Source organism: Mauremys reevesii, linkage group 26 (assembly GCF_016161935.1).
Source record: "Mauremys reevesii isolate NIE-2019 linkage group 26, ASM1616193v1, whole genome shotgun sequence".
In the NCBI taxonomy this organism is placed as follows: Eukaryota; Metazoa; Chordata; order Testudines; family Geoemydidae; genus Mauremys; species Mauremys reevesii.
Window position 1 is genome coordinate 5,356,365 of NC_052648.1, and position 21,037 is coordinate 5,377,401.

The 21,037-nt window shown below is 53.3% G+C and overlaps 3 protein-coding genes across 6 annotated transcripts in view; 1 reads left to right on the plus strand and 2 right to left on the minus strand.

Annotated features, from left to right (window-relative positions):
- Positions 1–4,691: 4,691 nt before the first annotated feature.
- Positions 4,692–10,157, minus strand: LOC120391701 (mast cell protease 1A-like). Its single transcript, XM_039515689.1, has 5 exons — positions 10,053–10,157; positions 9,213–9,369; positions 8,653–8,788; positions 6,831–7,097; positions 4,692–5,713 (listed from the first exon to the last, which is right to left on the minus strand). The coding sequence occupies exons 1-5, from the start codon at positions 10,108–10,110 to the stop codon at positions 5,564–5,566; spliced, it is 768 nt and encodes a 255-aa protein (XP_039371623.1). The 5' UTR covers positions 10,111–10,157; the 3' UTR covers positions 4,692–5,563.
- PLPPR3 (phospholipid phosphatase related 3) overlaps positions 5,692–21,037 on the plus strand; it is a 34,989-nt gene continuing 19,643 nt past the window's right edge. For 3 of the 4 annotated variants that reach the window (XM_039515670.1, XM_039515677.1, XM_039515673.1), the window contains exons 1-2: positions 5,692–5,807; positions 7,848–7,944. The gene's annotated coding sequence lies outside the window, so the exon portion shown is untranslated. Of the gene's footprint in view, positions 5,808–7,847; positions 7,945–16,181; positions 16,323–21,037 lie in introns of those variants that run through there. The other variant, XM_039515674.1, reaches the window with a different exon arrangement.
- Positions 12,980–20,192, minus strand: LOC120391700 (complement factor D-like). The gene is made up of 5 exons (XM_039515688.1): positions 20,049–20,192; positions 17,789–17,945; positions 16,886–17,030; positions 15,766–16,023; positions 12,980–13,693 (listed from the first exon to the last, which is right to left on the minus strand). Exons 1-5 carry the CDS (start codon positions 20,104–20,106, stop codon positions 13,538–13,540), a joined length of 774 nt encoding a protein of 257 aa, XP_039371622.1. The 5' UTR covers positions 20,107–20,192; the 3' UTR covers positions 12,980–13,537.

Here is a 21,037-nt window from a genome sequence, read left to right on the forward strand (position 1 = left end):
CAGATGATGTTTCTCAGTTTGCATTTCTTGCTGGAGATGCAGCTAGGATGTTCCTGGGATCAGAGCTGTTTCTCGTGCAAACCATCAATGGCAGGAAGATGATAATACCGCGCTCTAATACAGCGATTGTCATCCATAGCTCTCAAAGGGATGTGTCCAAGGTCACCTAGTGTCAGAACTACAAATACAACTGAGGGGTTCTCCTGGCTCGTGACCTGGCCTCTCGACCACTCTCTCTCGCTCTCTCTCTCCTACTCTGGGGCAAGAGAAGAAAGTCCACAGATATCACCTTGATTCAGACCCATGGTGGTCAAGAGTGTCCCCATAGGGTAGGAATTCCATTCCTTTTCTGTTCCGTTCTGCCCCACCCCTCTACCACCCTCTCCAATCTCACTCCTCTGCATCAATAATTCGTATTGCAGCAGTGCCCAGAGGGCCTGGCCGAGGTGGCCTCCCATTACACAGGTGCTGTCCATACACATAGTAAGACATCGGGGCAGTGGGGTGGGATTCAAGAGATGTGGGTCCACTTTCCAGCAGTGTCACCCTGGGTGAGTCTTTTCAGCTCTCTGCGCCTCAGTTTCTCCTCTGTAAAATGGGGATAATAATCTTTTTGTCCAGCCTCTCTAGTTAGGTTGTCAGCTCTGTGGGGCAGGGACCATCTCTCACTATGTCTCTGTGGAGTGCTTGGTACAACAGGCCCGGATCTCAGTTGAGGTTTCTAGATGCCACTGTGATAGCCAACAGAGCAATTCTTATGTCAGAGCAGTGATCCATCTGGGCCAGTAGCCATCGCTGGCAGTGGCTAGCTGCTTCAGAGGAAGGCACAAGAAGCCAGGTAATAGGCAGTTTGTCTCCTTCAGTGGAGACAAAGTGGTTGAGTGTGTAGGGTGTTGGCCAGAGAATCAGGTGATATGTGCCCTTATGTTGGGCAGGTCTCTGTGCCTCTGTTTCCCCACCCAGCCCTTCTCTATTTGGATTGTAAGCTCGTCTGGACAGGGACTGTCTATACGTACAGTACCTAGCACAACGGGATCTGCCTGTGCTCCTGTAATACCAATGATCAGTTATCGCACCTTGCCTTTTGTGTGCTAAGCATTTGTTCTCTTTAGATGAAAGATATCACGAGCAATTTAAAATGGGGGGAGGGGAGAATTAGCTGAGGTTTAGTATCTTTGAGTTAATCAGAAGTCATCTTTCTATCCAGGAATCTGCCGCTCCAAAATGGTTGTTAATAGACTCGAGGCGGGAGTGCTGCGATACCGAGATTATCCCTCACTTCCTTCCCACGGCCAGTTAAGCTGCGAGACTATACTGGTTATTTCTCTTATCAGCAATTTGCAGATTCTGCTGGAAAAAAAAGAACGAAAACAACAAATGTCTCAGCTCTCGATCTTATCGCTGAGCTGCCTTGCAAGGTGCCAAGAGGCAAAACGTTTCACTCTCGCTGCTGCACCATCGCCTGCCCCGCGTACAAATGTCGGAGGAGAAACTATGACAGATTATTAAGCCCCTGGAAGGGGATGTTTCAATGTGCTCTGCTGGTGGGAGGGCCACCGTTCAGGTTGGCCTGGTGGTGAAGGTTCTGGGTTCCATTTCTGGCTTTGCCACTGGTTTCTGTACGACTATTGTCAAGTCACTTAATCTTGCTGTGCTTCAGTTCCCTGCCTGTGAAATGAAGATAGCAACACATCTTTTGAGATTGCAAGCTCTGTGGGGCAGGGACTGTCTCTCCCTATGTGTCTGTGCAGCACCTCGGACAATGGAATGCTGATCTGGGCTGAGGCCTCTGAGTGTTCCTGTCATACACGTTAATAAGAATTCCCTGCAGACGCTCCTAGCTGAAGGTGACTTTTCTGGGTAATATACTTTACTCACTTCTGATTAGCCACCAGCAAGAGCTCTACTGCATATACGCAGCCTTTTCCTCTGATCTTTAAACTACTCCTTGTCTGGTCTGAGCCCAGTGGAAAGCAGAGATGCGAGGTCTTGGTCCATGCTCATCGAAAAAAGAGCTGGATCTTGGCCTTAAATGTGAACTATGCATCCCAGTGCATGGCGGGTAAGCCTGACCTGTTTTGCTAGCATCCAGAGGCCTGGGGCATGGATGATTTAATTTGCTGAGTGCCTCCGAATTATGTACCTGGTCCTTCCAGGCGGGAGAGCTGTGCTGGGTGAGGCACGCTGACTCCAAACTTCTGTATCGAGCTCTGCAGCTTTGCATCAGATAAATAGGTGGTGATGATCAATCTAAGTACCTGGGCAGAGTGATGCCTTGACAGCATTTCCTAAGCAGATCTTTCATTGATTGAGGTGGTTTCTTGTAAAGTAGCTGCTGACAGAAAAGAAGCTCTCGCAGCCTGTGCACTTTTGAGCTGACATAGACATTTCTTGCATTAAGGTGGAAGATGAATTATAACCCCTCTAATGAGATTCATTAGATGAGTGTGGACCAGGGACACCTGAAACTGACTTGCCCACATATGACCTGAGCTGCAGATGGGAGGAGGTTACATGATAGATCCTAAAATGGCAGTTTGTTGCTTTGAGCTCCCGTCCCACCACTTCAAATACTCTGAGCTAAGTAATCTAGATGGGCAGATTAATGATGCTCCCCCTCTACAGCTGTAATGGCCTGAGTTGAATTTGCCCCAGACATTGGGATTAACCCCCCTGTCCTTATGAATCCATGGGATCTTTAAGGAACACAAGTGGAATCAGGGGCTCAGTTTTGCACCTCCATCAGCACAGCGCCCTCTACAGCACTGGGGCAGATACAAGAACACCAACCTTTGCCACCACTCATCCCTTGAGAACTTCCAGTCCAATATAGACCTGACTCAACTCTGCTTTGTTCCGGGGCTGGGCTGATGGGGTGGGGGAGGAAGAGAGGGCAGTTGTACCAGGGCCCTAAGCATCTGTAACTGGGGTGAAATGGAAGGGGACCCCAGTGAACATGATACATTAAGGCAGTGGTTCCCAAACGGGGGTTCGCAAAATGTTTCAGGGGGGTCTCGGGGAAAAATTCCTTAATGGCGGACAGAGCTGCCCCTAGGGAGCATGGGGCCAGCAGCCCAGAGCCCCTGGACTTCCAAGAGCTAAGCAGATCAAAGCAAGCATCTATCACAGTGAGGAGATTTCAACTTCAAGACCCCTTATAAGAAATGGAAAGGGAGGTGGATATTTTTTGCTGTTTGTCAAATGAAATAGGCAGCGAAGATTGTTTTTAAAATTATGACGAAGAACAAGTTTAAGCTTTGTTGTAACGTGCATTGTTTGCCTGGAATGCTTTGAGTTGGCTCCTTAAGTCCCTTCCTGCTGTTTCACATCTGATCCTCCTTGATGAAACATAGGAGCCTTGTCTTGTAACAGGCTTATTCAAAGTGAGATCTAGGAAGAGTGGTGCCGTTTTCATAATGTAATAAAAATACTGTAATGATAAATAATTAATAATAAATAGTGTGTGATACGCATGTCATAAAAACAAATGTTATATTGCCAAGATCACTGCTGTTATAATTTATACTCGGGTAGATGAGAAAATCCCTGGAAATATTCATTTTTAGGAGGGGGTTCGCGAGACTTGACATTTTAGTGAAAGGGGTTGACGGGTTGTTAAAGTTTGGGAACTGCAGTAGGGCCTGCTCAGAGGAGATCCCAGTCTAAGACAAGGTGGCATCAGATCTATGGTTTGCCCTGGCAGTTATCCCCGCCCCAAGTGTTAAAGCTTTGGCGTTCGCTTCCTTTTTCCTACCTGAACGGAGGCTGAGGCCCTCGCCAACTGCTCCGCCTTCATCCGAGAGCAGCTTTCGACTGCTGCGCTCCAGCACAGGAACTGCCTGCTGCTGACCTAAGCTTGGCTAGAGATGGCCACGCTGCAGAGCCTGTGTCGTGTGCACACACATATGTATACATGACAGACACATGATGGCTGATGTGGGATGACATTCCTCTCCATGACCAAGGAGGGACTTCAAAAGCCAAAGCCAGTGGGGACTAGAACGAGGTGTTTTTCCCTCTCCCCCAGCTTTTCTCTTGATCTCAGTGGTGGGATAGGCGCTCACAAGAAAAACTACAGAACTGCTTCCTCTGGGTTCCTATCTCAGCCTCACAAATTCACTATCCTCAAAACATCACGGCACAGAACTTGCACCCATAGGCACAGGTACAGGCCCCTCTCGGCTGGGCTAAAGGAGAATCCCCATCATGTGCAGATGTAACCCACACACCTGCCGGATGTAGGGTTCTGTCCCAGCTAGTGGCACCGAGACCACTTAGAGAGAGAGATCAGATGAGTCTGCGCTACAGCCTTCGCTAACAGCAAGTCGGCTTTTAGCGCATGCTGTAGAGGCTCATGCACTAAGCTCCAGAGATCCCAGGTTTGATCCCACCCGCCGCCGACCGGGCTCTGTCGGTGTTACACATACACTATAGGGCATATGACACACAGCTTAGGTGCTCTGATCCCAAGCAGTATGTACAGAGCCCTGGGTTCAGTTAGCGCACACATCCACTGGAAGGGGGTGGAAAGGAGGCATTCCCAATCTGCAGCTGGAATATTTGCAAATAAATCCTCCCTGAGAAAGGAACTGTTTCTGCTGAGCAGGTTTCACACAAACGCCAGGTATGAAGCAGATTTATTAGGATCAGACAAAAAGCATTTTTCACACTGAAAAGCAAAAGGCCTCATAGTATCAAAATAGCAGCAGGATATTATTTATTGTGTGTATTTCTGGTAGGGCCTAGCAGCTTCCAAAATGAATCAGGGCTTCTTGGTGCCAGGTGCTGTACAAACAGAGAGAGATGGTCCCTGCCCCAAAGAACTTACGAGCTATATAAGACAAGAAACAGCAGGTGGGTGGAACAAACTATGGGCAAAGGAAATGAGCTCCTGCGTTTGCATGGGCCAAATGAAGGAAAGAAGAATTCAGAGCTCTTTCTAGCCATTGCAACATGGGTCAGGCAACGGCCAGTTCTGGTAGTATCAGTGGGCAGGCCAAGATTGGGAAGGTGGGGTATGGATACACAACCATCCTCGGGTGTTGTTACTGGGGACTGAACCCCTGATCTCTAGTACTAAAGGCAGAGAGTCTACTGCTTGAGCTAAAGGAGTAACCCTGCTAGCTATAGTAGGCTCTTATCCCCAGTGGTGCAGCCACTAACTCACACTGATCGCTGTCACCACTGAATTAAACAGAGAACAAATGGATTACTCTCCCAGACTGGATTATCTAGATGTAAAAATCTCTCTTCCCCATTTAATCCTTTCACTGCCTTTAGGACAGGCCTGGGTCCCCAGCAGCATTATCCTGTGCACCATCAGAGCCCACCAGACCCAGCTGGGGTGAGCCCCTGCTGTTCTGCTCAGCAGCGAAGTGGTTAAAGCAAGCACGTGCTCGGCTTGTGTTTTTCTTAATAGAGTCAGGTGCGGGTGGGGTTCTGAGCTGCACTTGGGGGAGCAGGGTGAGAGAGCCATTCCTGGTGGGGGTGCTGGGGCAGGATTTACAGAAGGGAGATGTTGCTGGATGGGAAGGATGGGTGTTGAGTAGCCCCCCCGGATCCTTTAACTGGCCGACTTGATGACTTTGTTGATCCACGGCAGGTATCTGGAGATCTGGGTATAAACCGTCGGGGTCTTGCCACATTCCTTGCTGCCGAAGGAGACCACGCCTTCAGCCACGCCATTGCAAACCAGCGGCCCGCCCGAGTCGCCCTGCAGACGTGACACAGGAGAGCCAGGTCGCATGTTAACAGCACAGGAACCATGGAAGCCTGATCTGACTCATGTCTCAGGGCAACTACCTAAGGTACTTCTATGGCCCCGTTATCACAGTATCTGAGCACCTCGCTGTCTCTCCGCCTCTACCCTTTCTGCCCCTCTGCGCGGTGGGGCAGTGCTATTGTCCTGAGGTTATGGAGGAGGAACTGAGGCCCCGAGAGAGCAAGGCCCAGATCCTCAAAGGCAGGTACCTAAATCCTCTGGGAGTCAGGTGCCTAAATCCCTTTGATCTGGACCTAAGTGACTTAACCCTGGGCACACAGGAAGCCTGCAAAGGAGCAGTCCCATGTTCCAAGCTAGCACCCTGATCTCTAGGCCCCCCCACCTCTCGCCGCATCACCCCTTGAACTCAGTGGGCCAGCCGTTCCCTCGCCCTGCCTCTCGCGCAGTCACTTGCACCAGGGCAAAGAGGGGGTGAGAGGCTGACGAATCAGACCAGCAGCGTTTTACGCTCGCTGAAGGAAGCCTGCAGTCCAATGAGCCTGGCAGCCGAATCTGGATCTTAATGACGAATGTGGGAATTACCACACTGGATCAGACCAGAGCTCCAGGATCTGTCCTCCTACAGTGCCAGCTGTTTATAGGTTTAAGAAGCTGCGAAAACCCCAGGAGTAGGTTGTTATGAGATAATGGGCCCCCAGGGAGCCTTTCTTCCTGACCTCTTATAGTTAGCGGTTGGATCATGCCCTGAAACATGCGAATTTATATCCCTCCACCCCTGCCCCCAAATCCATATTATCATAACTCTGGATATTCCTATTATCCACAGAAACATCCAGTCCTTTTATGAAACCGGCTATGCTCTTGAGGCTATCCTGTGGCAATGAGTTCCACAGGCAGATCACCTACAGTCTGCCTGTAGCCCAGCCTGGTCTAAACCACTCAGGAAACGGACTGCTGATTGCACTACAGTAAGGGGCCAATCAGTTACCCAGGATGCCCCATTGGGAAGAAATCCCCCAGGGTTTCTGGGGTAACTGTGGCCCTGGTAACTGTGTCCTTGGAGCTACTCATCAGGCCTCTCCTCAGTGAGCAAGAGAAAAGAAGGTACCTGGCAGGCGTTGTGCTCCTTGTTCCCAGCACAGATCATATTCCTGGTGATTTTCCGTGTGTGGAGTGATGCGCAAGACTTCCTACGAACCAGGGTGACGTTCACCTCCTGCAGAACCTGGCTGTGCATCCCTGATGCGTCCCCATCGCCGTTCCTGGTGCGTCCCCAGCCGGCGGTGCTGCAGGCAGCCGTGCAGGGGATCTCCCTGTCCTGCTGCGGGAGTTTCACTGGTTGAACCGTGTTATCGTAGGGAACAGGGGTGTTCAGCTGCGGACAGTGGGAGAATGAATTCACAGCACATGCTTCCTCACTCAGTTGCTTAGCAGAGGACCTAATGCCCTTTTTGTTTGTCAGTCAACGCTCAACGGGCACAAGGGCTCTGGGAAGCATCTTAGCCTGTCTGCTAAAGGGCCTGTGATGGGCCAGCGTTTTGGGTTTGGTGGAGAGACCCTAGATTCGGATTTCAGGTAGTTTGGGCCTTTGGCTGGAAATACACATTTCGCCCACCTCTGCTTTAAATACACAGTGGCTGCCTTTGATGGAGCCTGGTGCCCTCTAGAGGAAAAGTCAGGCATTTTTATCTGTCGGAAAGTAGAGCCAAGAGTTTAAAAAACTTGGGAGTCCGAATCCCTATATTTTAGGCACCTAAAAAAGAGAACTGGTGTTTAAAAGTGCTGAATACCCAGCAGCTCTCAGGGACTTCGGTGCTTTTGAGAATAATTTCAGCCTCTTTTTCCTCTCCCCGCCTTTGCCTGTTTAGACTGTGAGGGCTTCCAGCAGGGTCTGTCTCTTAATCTCTGTCTGTGCAGAGCCGAGCACAGGGGATCTCAGTTCAGATACCAAGGCACTGATGTAATATAATCTAAAATATAATCTCCCAGTTTTTAAAACCTTGGTCCCTCGTGGCAGAAAGAACCGTGAAACCAAAGGCTTTTCTAGCCTGGATTGTCAGCGAATCTATTTTTTTATGTATCTGTGTGTTTCTTAGCTTGACATTGGATCCCCTCCCTTTCGCAGGGAGCCCGTCAAATGCAGGTTATAAAGCAGCGTTGCAAGGCGATAGCCGACAAAGATCACGCTGTCAGCGACACCAGAGCATCCTGAGACTGAAAAGGTACGTGTAAGTGGGACATACACAGCAGGGCAGATGTTGAACCCCCTTGTCCTCATTCCCAGCATCAGAAATAGCACGTCCGCAAAGAACCGATTAAATGATTTGCACGAGCCCCTTTGAACCGGGCTGATGTTCACCTCCCAGCGACTCGGGAGGGCAGTCAAATAACCTAGAAACCATGGTCCAGGTTCCACCCTTGGCCTGCAACGCCCGCGGTCATTTACACCAGTGCAAAGAGCTACGATTCAGTAGTGCTTTGCGCAGGTGCTGATGCCTGCAGCAGGTGCAGGGCAGTGGAGAGTCAAGCCCTGGAGATGTTAAGTAGCCAGGCAAATTGTCCCATTGGGCAATTCCAGGAGAGACTCCCCCCGGTCTCTCGGTTCATCATTTTTGCTACGTGCTCCTCTGTCCATGGAGCGTAAACTCGTCAGCCCTGGAATATTAGCCATTGCCAAAGAACTAGGACATCCCAGCAGCAGGAGAAGCCTGACTATCAAATAAAACTCAATTACTATAGCACAGGCTTTTCCTTCTTTCTTTCTCTTTCTCTCTCTCTCTCTCTCACACACACTCTCTCTCTCTCTCTCTCTCTCTCTGATGTGGATTTGGAGTGATCCCTACACTCCCCAGCTTTCAGCCCTTGTGTTTAACTGTGATGACGACCCTGGGCTCCCTGGGATTGGGTGAGAACTGGGAGGAGGTACTTACTTGGACCAGCATGATGTCATTTTCCAAGGTGGTGGAGTCGTAATCAGGGTGCGGGTAAAACTTTGCGATGTCCCATATGTGGTTGGACCTCTCGCTCAGCAGCTCGACCCCCAGCACAATCAGGACTCGCATGTTTCTGTGAGAAGCAACATTCCCGTGAACAGAGCCATCACCGGCAACCCAGACCCCGCGCACTGTCCTTGAGACAGGCAGCGTGGTTCCATGGCTAAAGCAGCAGGGCTTAGAAACAGGAGACCAGGGTTCTCAGCCTGTCTGCTACTGACCGGCTGGGTGAGCCCGTCAGTAAGTCACTTTTCCTCCCTGTGCCTCAGTTTCCTCATTTGAGAAGCTATGACTGACTAGTGCAGTGTAAGAGCCTGGGGAGAGAGACGCCTGCTAGAAGCTACGAATCCTGGCTGTGCAGAGTATGGACAAAGAGGGGACGCATTGGGGCTAGTTCTTCCTTTATGTGCAGCCCACGGTGCAGGGTGGGTTTATGCCTCCAGCTCCCCAGGAGCCTATTTCCCAGGAGCTTTCAGCTGAACGATCAAGGCACCCACCTGGAGCTCCTGCAATGGGCTGCGGTCATCACCCACTCTGGCTGGATCAGGAACCCATCACACAGGATTTCCTTATAATCGCTTTCCAGGATGGCCATGTAGGGCCTGGAGTGATTCTGCACTCTGCGTCCCCCGAGGATCAGAGCATCCTGCTTGCCTGCCAAAGGGGAGAAAACGGAGTTTATCTGCTGTCGCCTGGCAAAGCAGAGAGAGAGCAGACGTTAGGATTCGCACTGTCCGCTGGTCTGAGCGTATCTGCCCTGCTCCGGGAGAGCAGCTGGGACAGCCGAGCAGCGAGAAGGTCAGGTTCAACCCCAGCAAAGTGGTGCAACCCAGGGCAAAATTTGACCTGCATGTAAAATCGTCAGAGCAGCTGCCATTCTGGCCAGCCGTGCGTCCATGCAGGACCTGGCTAAGGGGAGTCCAGCGTTCACCAGCCTCTAGAAACCAAAGCCTGGAGACTGGTGAGGTGAGTGGTGGAAACAGACATGCGCCCGACAGCTGGTGAGTCGGATGCAGGAAGACCTGGAGGGAGTGGAAGATTGTGCTCCCAGCGTCGCAGGGAGTTTACACATCTCTACCCCTGCACGTGGCTCCTGTGATCTCTAAGGCCAGAAGACATGATGTCGAATACTGCTCCCCCGCATATGCCCACTGCCTCTCAGCTGTATCCCATGTTAGAAGAGTGGCTGGATCTGACTGCAGCAGTAGCCAAAGCCTGTGCAAAGTGCAATGCCAGGTGAGGGAGTGAGCAGGTGGGGTTTGCTATGACACAGCTCCATGGCTGGTGCAGATCCCGCCAGAGAAACAAGAGCAGGCCCAGGTGTGCGATTCACTTACCTGCATGGCAGGAACACGCCAGCAGCAGCCCCAGCAGGACAATGCAGGATCTCTCCATCTCTTGTGTCCTCGAAGCGTGACTGGGCTGAAATAAAAACGCAGCCGGGCTCTTATGCCTTTGAAGGGAGCAGCAAATTGCTTGGATCAGCATGAAGGTGCTTTCTCTGCAAAACGGAAACCACAGAGCCACAACCTGCTCAGAGGAGACGCGAGAGAAGGCGGGTGAGGCCAAGTCTAACAGCAGAGTCCATGCTCCATCGTGCTGAGCGCCCGTCCCAGCTGCAAGGACTTGGGAAAACAGAGCCCCCAAGGCGCATTCCCCTCAGGAATGAGTTTGCAGGGTCTCAGCTCACTTCCTTATGTACAAGTAAAACCAAGGCAGATGCTGGGGCCTGATCATCTTCCTGCAGGTTTGGGCGGGAAGGGGAGCAGAGGTGGAGAGCAGCACGTCTGTTGGACTGTGCAGTGTAGCGGAATTGGGTGATTTCCCTTTAAGTAATTTGGGCGCTCTCGAGTGGTGCTCGCTGGGCTCTAGGTTTTAGAGCCCAGCCAGAGCAACAGGGTGTGTGTGTGTGTGTGTGTGTAACGAGGCCTTGCATGTTGTATGTTGTTAGTAATATGGTTATTTGGCTACTGTGCCAGTGGTTTCTTTGTGCTGTCACTGTTGTGTAAAGGGCAAAGTACACAACAGCCTGTGTTGAGAGGGTGTCATGCAACATCCAATAAGCAGCCTTGATCCCTGGTGAGCCGGAGGCCCCCAAGCACTGGACTTCTGTTGACTCCAGAGCCCTGATCGCTGCTCACCTGCGGCTCGTTCTGCACCTCTGCTGCGACTGAGCGGGCTGCATCGGGAATGCACGGCAGTCGGGCTTTGCCCTGGAGGCGGCTGGGAGGGGCAGCTGGTGAGATGGAGATTTGTTTATGTAACTGTCCAGCTCCCAGTTCAGAGCCATCGGACCCCCTGGATGCCCCCCGCATCTCACAGTGTGTAACTCAGACATGGATCTGCCTTGGTCTGGGGAAGCAAAGTTTGGGAGATGTTTGCAGTTTTTTAAGTCATCCAGCATCCATGCTAGTTCCTCACCTTGCCATCTCCAGAGGCATCAAATTCCCCAGGGAGAACCCACAACTGGGCACGACTGTTTCCCAACGAACCTGGCAGAGTTTGTGGCTGGGTTTTTATTTTGCTCGGTTGAACTTTGCCATCAGTTTGAAAGTTTCCCCCTCCCTGGCAGATACTACAAACCAGCATGGCTCAACTGGGATTCCCATCCCGCTCCCATGCCAGACCACCACAGACCCCCAGTTCACCAGGTTCTCGTTTCTTTGAATGGCAGCTGGCATTAGAACTGGCACAATGAGCCTGTGGAACTTACGGCCACAGAATACCAATGAGCTCAAGAACTATGGAGATATAAACCCCCCTGCTTCAAGGGGTAAACCAACCTCTAACTGATGGCAACTAGAAAAGATGACTTCCTAACTTCCTACTGTATAGATCTTACACCTTCCTCTGAAGCAGCCAGTGCTGGCCACTGGTCAGAAATAGGATGGTGGACCTCGGTTCTGATCCAGTCTGGTGATTCCCATCTGTCTATGCAGCCTTCCCTTCAGACAAGGAGACTCCCCATGAGCATTGAAGCCAAATTCATCCCTGGTGTAGCTGCCTGGAAGTCAATGAAGCTACACTAGGGATGAATGAGACCTTCAGAGGGTTGGGAGATAGGCTGGGAGAGATCAGTAGATGTCCTCAGCAGGAAAAGTGCTTCAGACTGGAAGCCCATTGAGACAGGAACCGTGTCTTCCACATAGTGTCAAGGACCAAGCGTTTCTTGGCACCATCTACCCAATACTCATCAGTACAATAGTAGCAACCAGAGGGATGGCGCGGGGAGAGTCTTTCTTTGGCCTCTCGGTTCTGATCCAGCCTAGGTGACGCCTGGAAGGTGTGATGAGTTTGATGAGTCTCCACCCTGGCCCCAGTGGAAAAAGTGCCTGCTCCAAACCCTCCCCCCTACCCAGCACCCATTGGCCTACCCAGAAACAGCTCCCCTCTCGTCCCTCCAGGGCAGGGCTCTGGTGCTCCGTGCGGGATTCTCACCCCGCCGCCGCCTGTGCGGTGGGCAGACACCTTCAACCCCGAGGGCTGTTGCGCCAGCACTGAATAAATCAGCACCTCCCATCACAGGGTGCACTGGCCCTTTAAGGGGAGTTGCACTCAGCCCCACCAGTGCCTAGGGATCTGCCTCCCAGCTGATGGGTTGGGGCAGGTGAGCATGGCGGAGAGCTGCAGGGAGGCCAGAGGGCAAGCACAGCAGCCCCCGCCTCGGAAGGGAATTACGAGGCCTGCAGGAGGGATGGCTCCTGAAGCAAGGAGCCTGGGCAGGCTGGCAAGGAAGGGAATTGAGACTTGTGCTTGCTCGGGGTCCAGGCTGGGCCATCCAGGGAGGGAGGGAGGAAGCAGTGCCCTCCCCCACGCTCTCTCCTCTTGCCCTGTGCAAATGAACCCGTGAGCCGGGCCAGGACTGGAAGGGGAACTGGAGCTCGGTGGAGGCGGCACGTGGTGTGGCCCCAGTTGATCGGCGTGAGGTTGCTGGACGTCTGCCTTGTTTGGCTGACCTTTTGTTTACCCCACCTCTCCCACAGTGTATGTGGGGGGGGGGTTGCGGAGGGGAGGGAATGGACTCTGGTTTGGCCAGAGGGCTAAATCACGGCGCCGCGTGAGAATCTCAAATCCGAGAGCAGGAGAGTGAAGTGCCACCAGAACGTGAGACAGTGAGTGGCCCATGTGGGGAAACTGAGGAAGCACCACGTCTGATGTGGGATGAGGAAAGATCCTGTTACACTTTCCCCTCCCCCAGGAACCCCCCCAATTTGACCCCCAGTGTGTCACATCTGTGCAACCCAACGACTCTGGTGACCCACAGTTACAATCAGTTCCCTTTTATTGCAATACTTGTGCTCACTGCTAACAGCCACAGCGGGTCAGGTTTGCACCGGAGCTGGCTTGCGCTGGGGAGGGCAGAGTTGAGAAGATGCCACCTGAAATCCTGCCTTGGGCCCCATCCTGTAGGGTGAAAAACCTCTTTCCCTTCCCACCCCCTTGCAAACCGCCCCTTTGGCAGGCCAGACATGTCTCTTTGCAGACAGGAGAACTGGGCCGGGTGGTTTCCAGGAGCAGCCGTTGTGTTGGGTGGAAGAAGCCAGTCGTCCGGGAGGCTCAGGGTGTCTCCTCCCCTCTCCAGGATGCTGCTTGCGGGGAAGTGCTGCACTGAGCTTATCTGATTGCAAGGGGAGCTGAAAGCGGGGGTGGCGCAGCCCTATAGGCCCCCGATGTCCGGTTACAGTGACGTTTGCAGTGTCTGAGTGCTCTCTGCCATGCTAGCCGCTAGCCCTGCCCTTGGGAAATAGCGTGGAGTCTGCTGTGTGCTCCTGCGGGGGCCAGGCAGCTGGTCCCTTCCAATCCAGGGCCGACCCGTCCGCCTTCAGTTAGCTGAAGCCATGACTCTCTCGATCCAGTCGACGTAGGGGGGGATCCGGGTGTAGATTCCGGGCTTCTTGAAGTTCCCACAGACCCGAGAGCCGGCAGCCACCACCCCTTCGGCGATCCCATTGCAAACGAGCGGCCCGCCGGAATCCCCCTGGAGAATCAAGGCACAGGATCAGCCTCGGGGTGGAGGTCAGTTTGCCACATGCCCCGGGTGGCACTGTGCCTCTTCCGCCCCCTTCTGGGCCGGCTCAGCAGCCAATGGCTATGCTGGGAGCCAGGCTGTCTGCCAGCCTTCCTCTCCATCAGCCCCACGCTGGGCGTGGCTACCCATCACCACCCTTCCCGGGCTAGAGGAGCGTCTGTTACATACACCTCCCCCCGCTTGCCCAAGATGGTGGGGGGAAGTTTGCCCTGTGTCTCCCCGTTATTTGTATTGCATCAAATAAGGCAATATTTGATCAAAGAAGCTCCAGCTGAGATCAAGGCCCTATTGTGCCAGGTGCTGCACAGACCCGAAGCCTGGCACACCCCACCCCGAGGAACCCACAGGCTACATAGACAAGGGACAGGAGGGGACCTGGAGACACAGAAGAGCAGAGTGGTCGGCCCAGGCACACACAGTAGAGACAGGAATAGGTCCCGAAAGGAGATGGGACATTTATAGGGATGTCAGGAATATCTCAGTTTAATAGGTCTTCATTAATTATGCTAAACCTTGAACTCATCCCTACCTATTAGATCAGGATGAGACTGAATGGAGGGGAGCGGGAACAGATTGTCCCACATTCGCCTATGGTGGAGTTCTTCCATGTTCCCCCGAAGCAACTGGTTCTGGACCCTCTTGTCTACCGGGCTAGATGGACCTGGCAAGTCCTTTGTTCCTAACTAGGATTTTCGGTTCCCAATTCCACTCCCTATCCACTAGGCCGTGTGGTCTCTTGAGCCATAACACAGCGCTTGGATCGAACCACGGTTCCTACCTCCCCACCCTTCCACCTCGCCGAATGGTTCGATTCCTTTTGAACAGAAAACAAGTTACGTGGGGTTAAAAAATAACCAAACTCCCCGCTCCAAGGTAGCAAGAGATGTGTAACTCGCACCGCAGCTGCATGCCGGGTAGCTTCCTGGAAGATAAGCTCGACGTTTTATTAAGCACCTCTGCGTGTTTGCTCACATGCTGATAATTATCTTGTATTCAGCTTTGCAAAGTGTTCATGGGGGCAGCGGGGTGACTAGGTCAAGATGCTACAATTTGTGCTGCCAATTCCACCTGTGGCAAGTGGGTGTCAAATGCTCTGGAGTGAGGGCGGGCGCAGTCGATGCCCATCTTGCGTAGGTGTCATTGGCGAGCTGGGACAGAACCTGACTCTAAGGGTTTGGCTACATGTGAAAATTAATCCAGGGTGTGAGTTTAAAGCAGATTAACTCCATGGGTGGATGCGCTTATTCTGGAATGAGAGTGCCTCATTCAGAATCACCTTAATTCACTGGTGCATTAGTTTAATCCACTGGACTAAGTTAATTCAGAATAAGAGTGTCCACACGTGGAGTTATCAGAAATAGTGTACTCTGTAATAGCTCCTTGTGTGGACAGGCCCTAAAAGCAGGGGGAAGGATCTAGGCTTTTAGTTATTCCTCTTATTCGTGTATCCAGGCGAGGCCGTTTGGTGCAGTGGATTCGGGTGTAACAGCCAGGAGACCGAGGGAGAAATCCTGGTCCCATTTACTTCAGTGGTGATCTGGCCACTGATTTGCAGTGTGACCAGTGGTAAGTATCTGTGCCTCAGGTTCCTCATCTGTAAAATGGGGCTAATAAGAGAGACCTACCTCCGGGGAGCACTTTGAGATCTATAGGATTGGACATCTGCTCCATACAAACTAGGATTTTGCTTCCTCTCTCTTTCCAACAGCAAGGGGGTGACATTCAGGGCCTGATTCTGCTCTCTTAGACAGGTGCAAGTCAGGCCTGACTCCAGCCTAAGAGGAGAACTAGGCCCCAGAGCTCTGCAGGGAGAGAGCAAAGGACCCAGGACTCCAGAAGTTACCCCTGGGGGCAGGAGGATAGGTAGGCTACCAGAATAATCATACACACACCCGCCTGCACAGATACCCACGCATTCACCTGTTCGCACTGATACACGCAAGCGCATAGATGCAGCTCTGACCCCCCTCCCCCTCCAGGCAAGAGAACTGAGCCGAGCGATTTCCCCCAGAGATAGATACCGTGCAGGTGTCCTTCTTCTTGGAGTCGGTGCACATCATCTTCTCCGTGATGGTGTTGTCGTGGCGGGTCCTGTGGTTGCAGGTCTCCCGGCTGATCACTGGACGCTCCACCTGCTGCAGTTTGTCAGGCAGCTTCCCGGTGTGGGTCATTTTACCCCAGCCGGCCACCTCGCACACCGTGTCAGTGGGGACATCCCTGTCTTGCCTCTGGAAGGGCAGGATCTTCACATGCTCACTGAGGATCGCTTTCTCCTCTAGCTGATTTGGGAGGCAAAGAGGCAAGGGTCAGTCGGGGTGAGAGAGACAGACTCTGTAGCTGTAACGCTGCCCCTGGCTGGGCTCTGGGCAGGGATTAAACCTGGGACCTCTGGATCTTCCAGCAGGAGTCTCTCTACAGCTTGAGCTAAAAGGACCAGGAGGCGACTCAAAGCTGTACCGGGTGTGGCCACTAGAGGGGGACAGAGCTGTGCTGCGTTAGCACAGGGTACGTGGCGATCACCTGGGAAATACCCCAACTGATGGTGACGGGACACAGGCGCCAACTTTCATTTTTCCAGGTGGGTGCTCCACCCCCGCTCTGCCCCGAGGCCCTGCCCCTACTCAGCCCCCACTCAAGGCCCCACCCTTGCTCTGTCTCTTCCTGCCCCCGCTCGGCCCCCTTCCCCCAGTGCCTCCCAGAGGATCGGCGAGTGGCTGATGGGTGATGAGCACCCACTATTTTTTTTCCCCTGTGGGAGCTCCAGCCCCGGAGCACCCACGGAGTCGGTGCCAATGTGACTGAAGTCCCTGCTGCAGACGTGTGATCGCAGCTGCTTTGTGGGGAGGGTTCTCCCTCCGCTGGTGGATAAAATGGGCCCTATCCTTGCCGGTGCCTTGGGCTTCACCCTTCTCTCCCTTGCAGTGGGGTGAATCAGATGAGCCCAGCCAGGGATGTCCGTGGGGTATCAGGCCTGTTGGATCTCAGCTGTGAAATCAACAGGAGTTCGGTGCCTTTGAGGAGCTGGGCCTGGCCCGAAGCCCACGGGAGTCAGTAGGAGTTTTTTCCCCCCATTGACTCCAGTGGGGTCTGGGAGGCGCCGTGCCTGCAGCGGGGGATGGTGCCTGTGTGGGTCGTGCCCACCTGGAGGAGAAGGAGGTCGTCGTCGTAGGTCTCCGTGCTGCTGCCAGGGTGGCCGATCTCCGCGCGCACCCCATAAAGGCGCTTGTGGGGTTCTGGCTGCGAGAGAGAGTGGGCTCCCAGGAGGACCTGGAACGGCTTGCCGTGCCTGCAGTCAAGAGGGAGACGGTAGCGTGAGGCGCTCTGCTCACCCCCGGCACTGAGCCGCAAGATCGTTCCGGTCCCTCACGGCTGTACACTTCACCCCGATGTACAGCGATCACCAGTAGTCAACCTCTGCCTTTCCCCAGCCCAGGGGCGGCTCCAGGCACCAGCGCTCCAAGCGATGCCTGGGGCGGCAAGCCGTGGGGGGCGCTCTGCCGGTCGTCGCTAGGGCGGCAGGCAGGGTGCCTTCGGCGGCTTGCCTGCGGAGAGTCCACTGGTCCCGCGGCTTCGGCGAACCTCCCGCAGGAGTGTCTGCGGGAGGTCTGCTGAAGCCGCGGGGCAGCGGGAGGTCCGCCGAAGCCGCGGGACCAGCGGACCCTCCATGCTTGGTGCGGCAAAATGTCTAGAGCCGCCCCTGCCCCAGCCATAGAGAGTCAACCCAGACTCTCCTGCCTGTGGGCCCAGCCCTGGTGAGGGAGGAACATGTGCTCCTTGGGTGACAGGGGAATCCAGCCTCAGTGCTTGCTGGGCCCCAGGCTTTCCCTCCATAGTGACCCTCAAACAACCCTGGAGCCATTGAAATCAACGACAAACCTCCACTGACTGCGATGGGAGCAAGATCTGGCCTATGCTCTTCACTCCAGAGTATCCCCTGAAATAACTACTGGGGTCTGTGTTAGAACCAGCTGGTCCCAGCCTCCGCGCCCCCTTTCTCTCCAGCACTGCGCTCCCGCCCCATCGGATGCAAAGGCCGGTACTCACTTGTCTTCCAGGCAGTGAGCCGCGCTCAGCACCCACTGCTCGGCGATCAGGAACCCGCCGCACACATGCTTCCCATCCACCTGCAGGGAAGCCATGTAGGGTTTCAGGTGGGGAGGAGCTTCGTAGCCCCCGAGAATACGGCCCCTGGGGCGACCCACTGGTGGGAGGAGAAACAGAACGTTAGCCACTGAACCTGCTCTGCCCAGCTTCCTTTCCTGTGGAGCATCTCCCCTTAGTGTTAACGGGAGCTGGGGGAGCACATCCAGAGCAGGGCATCTAGCTAAGGGACGTATCAGGCCCTCATCCCCAGCAGGGTCTGAGCATCTTCTCGTCTGATGGATGAGAGACAAGAATTCTGTTTCGTGGACGGTTTGCGTTCTCCAGCGAGATCTTTAGAGGAGCAGCCAGCTGGGTGGGGCACTCCCCTGGGGTGTAAGACAGACAGGTTTGAGACCCTCCTCTGCCTGATTCAGTTACAAGGGCGCGTTTGCCTTCAAACACAAGGTGGGAACTGCGGGGCAGGCAGGTTGGACTTCAGCAAGTGCTCGGATGTAACGCATCTGTATCGTCACATACGAGTCTCTCTTGCGATGGGCTGAAATGGGTCCAGGATGAGTCAGCCGGTTTCTATCACCTGCCCCCTGGCTTTTTAAAAACAAACGCGGGGCAGAGCATGTGTTAACCAGTCAGACTGCCTGTGCAAATAATGGTCAAACATAATTTCGCCCAGGCTCACGGTGCAGCCGATTAGATTGTGTCTGCAGAGCTCTGCTGGCTGGTTGGACAATCAGAGATTTTTTTTTCCTGGACCTGTGAAAATCTCTCTCCCCTTCAGAAACTTGAAGAAGAATAAACAATTAAAAAGAAAGCCCCATGTACAAAACATGAGATGCTTCCAGGTGTTTCGGATGAAGATTTTTCCGCAGCAGTGGATTGGCTGCATGCTTGGGAGAATAGCAGGAGGCCTTAGTCAATATTTACCAATGGCCAGTACCTGCATCCACCATGTGAAAGATCTGCACCTGATTCTAGTGCATGATCCCAGCTCAGCGACCTAGAATAAGATGAACAGTGCCCCCCACCTTCCCCCCCACCCATCTCAGTCCCTGGTATGGAGGAAACCTCAGCTGTAGATCCATCCAGCAACAGTCACCATGGTATCCTAATCCCAGGGGAGGCCACGTTGCCTAGTGGCTAGCACAATGGACTGGGACTCAGGAGACATGAGTTCTGCCACTGATCTGCTGAGTGACTGTGGACAAGTCCCGTCCCATCTCTGTGCCTCAATTTCCCCATATGTAAAATGGTGGTCGTGACACTTCCTTCGGAGAGCGCTTTGAGATCCACAGATGAACAATCACTCTGGATTATTATTATTAGCATCATCCTATCTATACCCCAAGATGCTTTTTGGTTTCCAGGGAATCAGGTTTTATTGCAGCAAAACAATCAGGGCAAGCAAGCGGATTCCACACCCAAACTTTTCTGTTATCAGCTCCACCACCCCCATCTCTCCCCAGACGGGCAGGGTATTTAACCTCCTTTCCCCCCTCCCCCCAGCCCTCTCACAGTTTTGCACCAGCAAAAATAGGTTTTGTTCTATGCTCCCCTCTGTTTACCTGCATTGTCTCAAACTGCCTCCCCTCTCCACCCTCTGCTCTGTGCAGGAATCCCTGGCTGAGTATCTCTGGCCTTTGCTATGCAGGAGGTCAGATGATTCCTTTTGGCCTGAAAAAAAAACACCCTGCAGCCGGTGGCCTCTGGGAGTTGTGTCCTGAGAAGCCCAGCCTAGTTTATGGGTTTAGGCGTTTGGGAGACAGAGCCTGATGAAGCTGCGTTGTCTATAGGTTTGAGACAGATTCTGACCCGGATTCACTGTGTGAGCTAGGCCAAAGCATGCCACCTCTATGCCTCAGTTTCCCCGTCACGAGGGGGGTTGTGATGCTGATAAGATTAGCTAGAGGGTTGGTAAAGTGCTTTGAGATCCTCAGCTGGAAGGGGCTGGAGAAAGTGGTGCAATGTCCTAGGTTCCCCTAGGCCTGCTGCTGAGGCTACAAAGTTAAATTGTTGTCCCTTTATGTGGCAAGGAAGCACATTACTATGGCACAGACACCCAACTGCTTCACTTATTGGGTCAGTTCTTAGCTAGGCCTGCCCTGCGGTATCCACCTCCCATGCAATCCCGCGTCTCTGCCATGCCCGGATGAGTCAGAAAAGAGAGCGGGGAGTATGGGAAGGGTCAGAGAACGGACGCACTCACCGCACACCGAGATGCCCAGCAAAACCACCAGAGCTAGGAAGGGCGAAAGGTGACCCATGCCGGCCGCAGACTCCGGCAGATCTGTCTCTAAATCAGGGGCTGTGTCTTGTCTTGATAAAGGCGGCTCTGCTGGGAGTGAGAACAGAGACCTCCCTTTTATAACAGAGCTTTGGGGGTGGGGGATGAAGGGGAAAAAAGGAGATTTCCAGGAAAACCCGAGTTGGGAGGAAATTTGCAACAGCTGTTGAGCGCTCAGCCTGGAATGGCCTTTTGGTTGTAGGGGTGCCAGGGGCTCGCTCATGATTTCTCAACACAAACAGCCCAGGGAGGAAGCAGCTGCTGAACCTGGCCTCCCTGGAAGGGGATTTCTGCAATGTTTGTTTGCTCTTCAAACACAAAAGGGGCAGGCAGAGTTCATTCCCCAACTGCTCGTGTTTGAAGAACAAACAATGGAAAAATCCCCTTCCCTGCCCGCCCCATGAATGGGCCATTGAGTGAACTTCCTCCTTAGCAAAGCTCCCTCCAGGATAGGCCAAGTCATTGGAGGAACCGCTGCAACCTGATTCCTCTCTCTGCGCACCTGTGCTGGGGAGGAAGCCAGGACTTTGGTCTCCAGGGCTGCAAGCCAGCACCTTTTTTTTTGCCCCTGTTAAATTCAGTGGTGGGGTTATTGCACCCCTCTGATAGCCCTAGACATGGGGCAAGGCCGTGAGACAGAACTTTGGCCAAGCGAAGGGGGATTAGGGGAGGCATCGTCTGAGATCTCAGGGAAGCCGCCCTGTGGCTAGTCGGGTAAGAGCAAAGGTGGCCAAGTGACACTGGTAAATAATCTGGAATGTAACTGGCCAGAAAGAAAGGTAAAGGTCTGGTGTGAGTGAAAGGGAGAAAGTGTGCGTGTGTGTGTGTGTGTGTGTTCAGAATGTTTGTAACAATACAGACATCGACATCGTGTTTTGGAGAAGGTCACGACTTAGGGCCAGAGTCCCAAA

Bases quoted from the DNA above. Each gene is read 5' to 3' on its own strand.
- LOC120391701 (XM_039515689.1), bottom strand. From the start codon at position 10,110: ATGGAGAGATCCTGCATTGTCCTGCTGGGGCTGCTGCTGGCGTGTTCC. The intron at 8,789-9,212 runs GTGGGTGCCTTG...TGCTTCTCACAG, and splicing joins GCCCATTGCAGGAGCTCCAG to AAACATGCGAGTCCTGATTG. The intron at 7,098-8,652 runs GTAAGTACCTCC...CACTGTCCGCAG, and splicing joins ATGACATCATGCTGGTCCAA to CTGAACACCCCTGTTCCCTA.
- LOC120391700 (XM_039515688.1), bottom strand. From the start codon at position 20,106: ATGGGTCACCTTTCGCCCTTCCTAGCTCTGGTGGTTTTGCTGGGCATC. The intron at 17,946-20,048 runs GTGAGTGCGTCC...TCCTCCCACCAG, and splicing joins GCTGGGCATCTCGGTGTGCG to TGGGTCGCCCCAGGGGCCGT. The intron at 16,024-16,885 runs GTGGGCACGACC...CTCCCAAATCAG, and splicing joins ACGACCTCCTTCTCCTCCAG to CTAGAGGAGAAAGCGATCCT.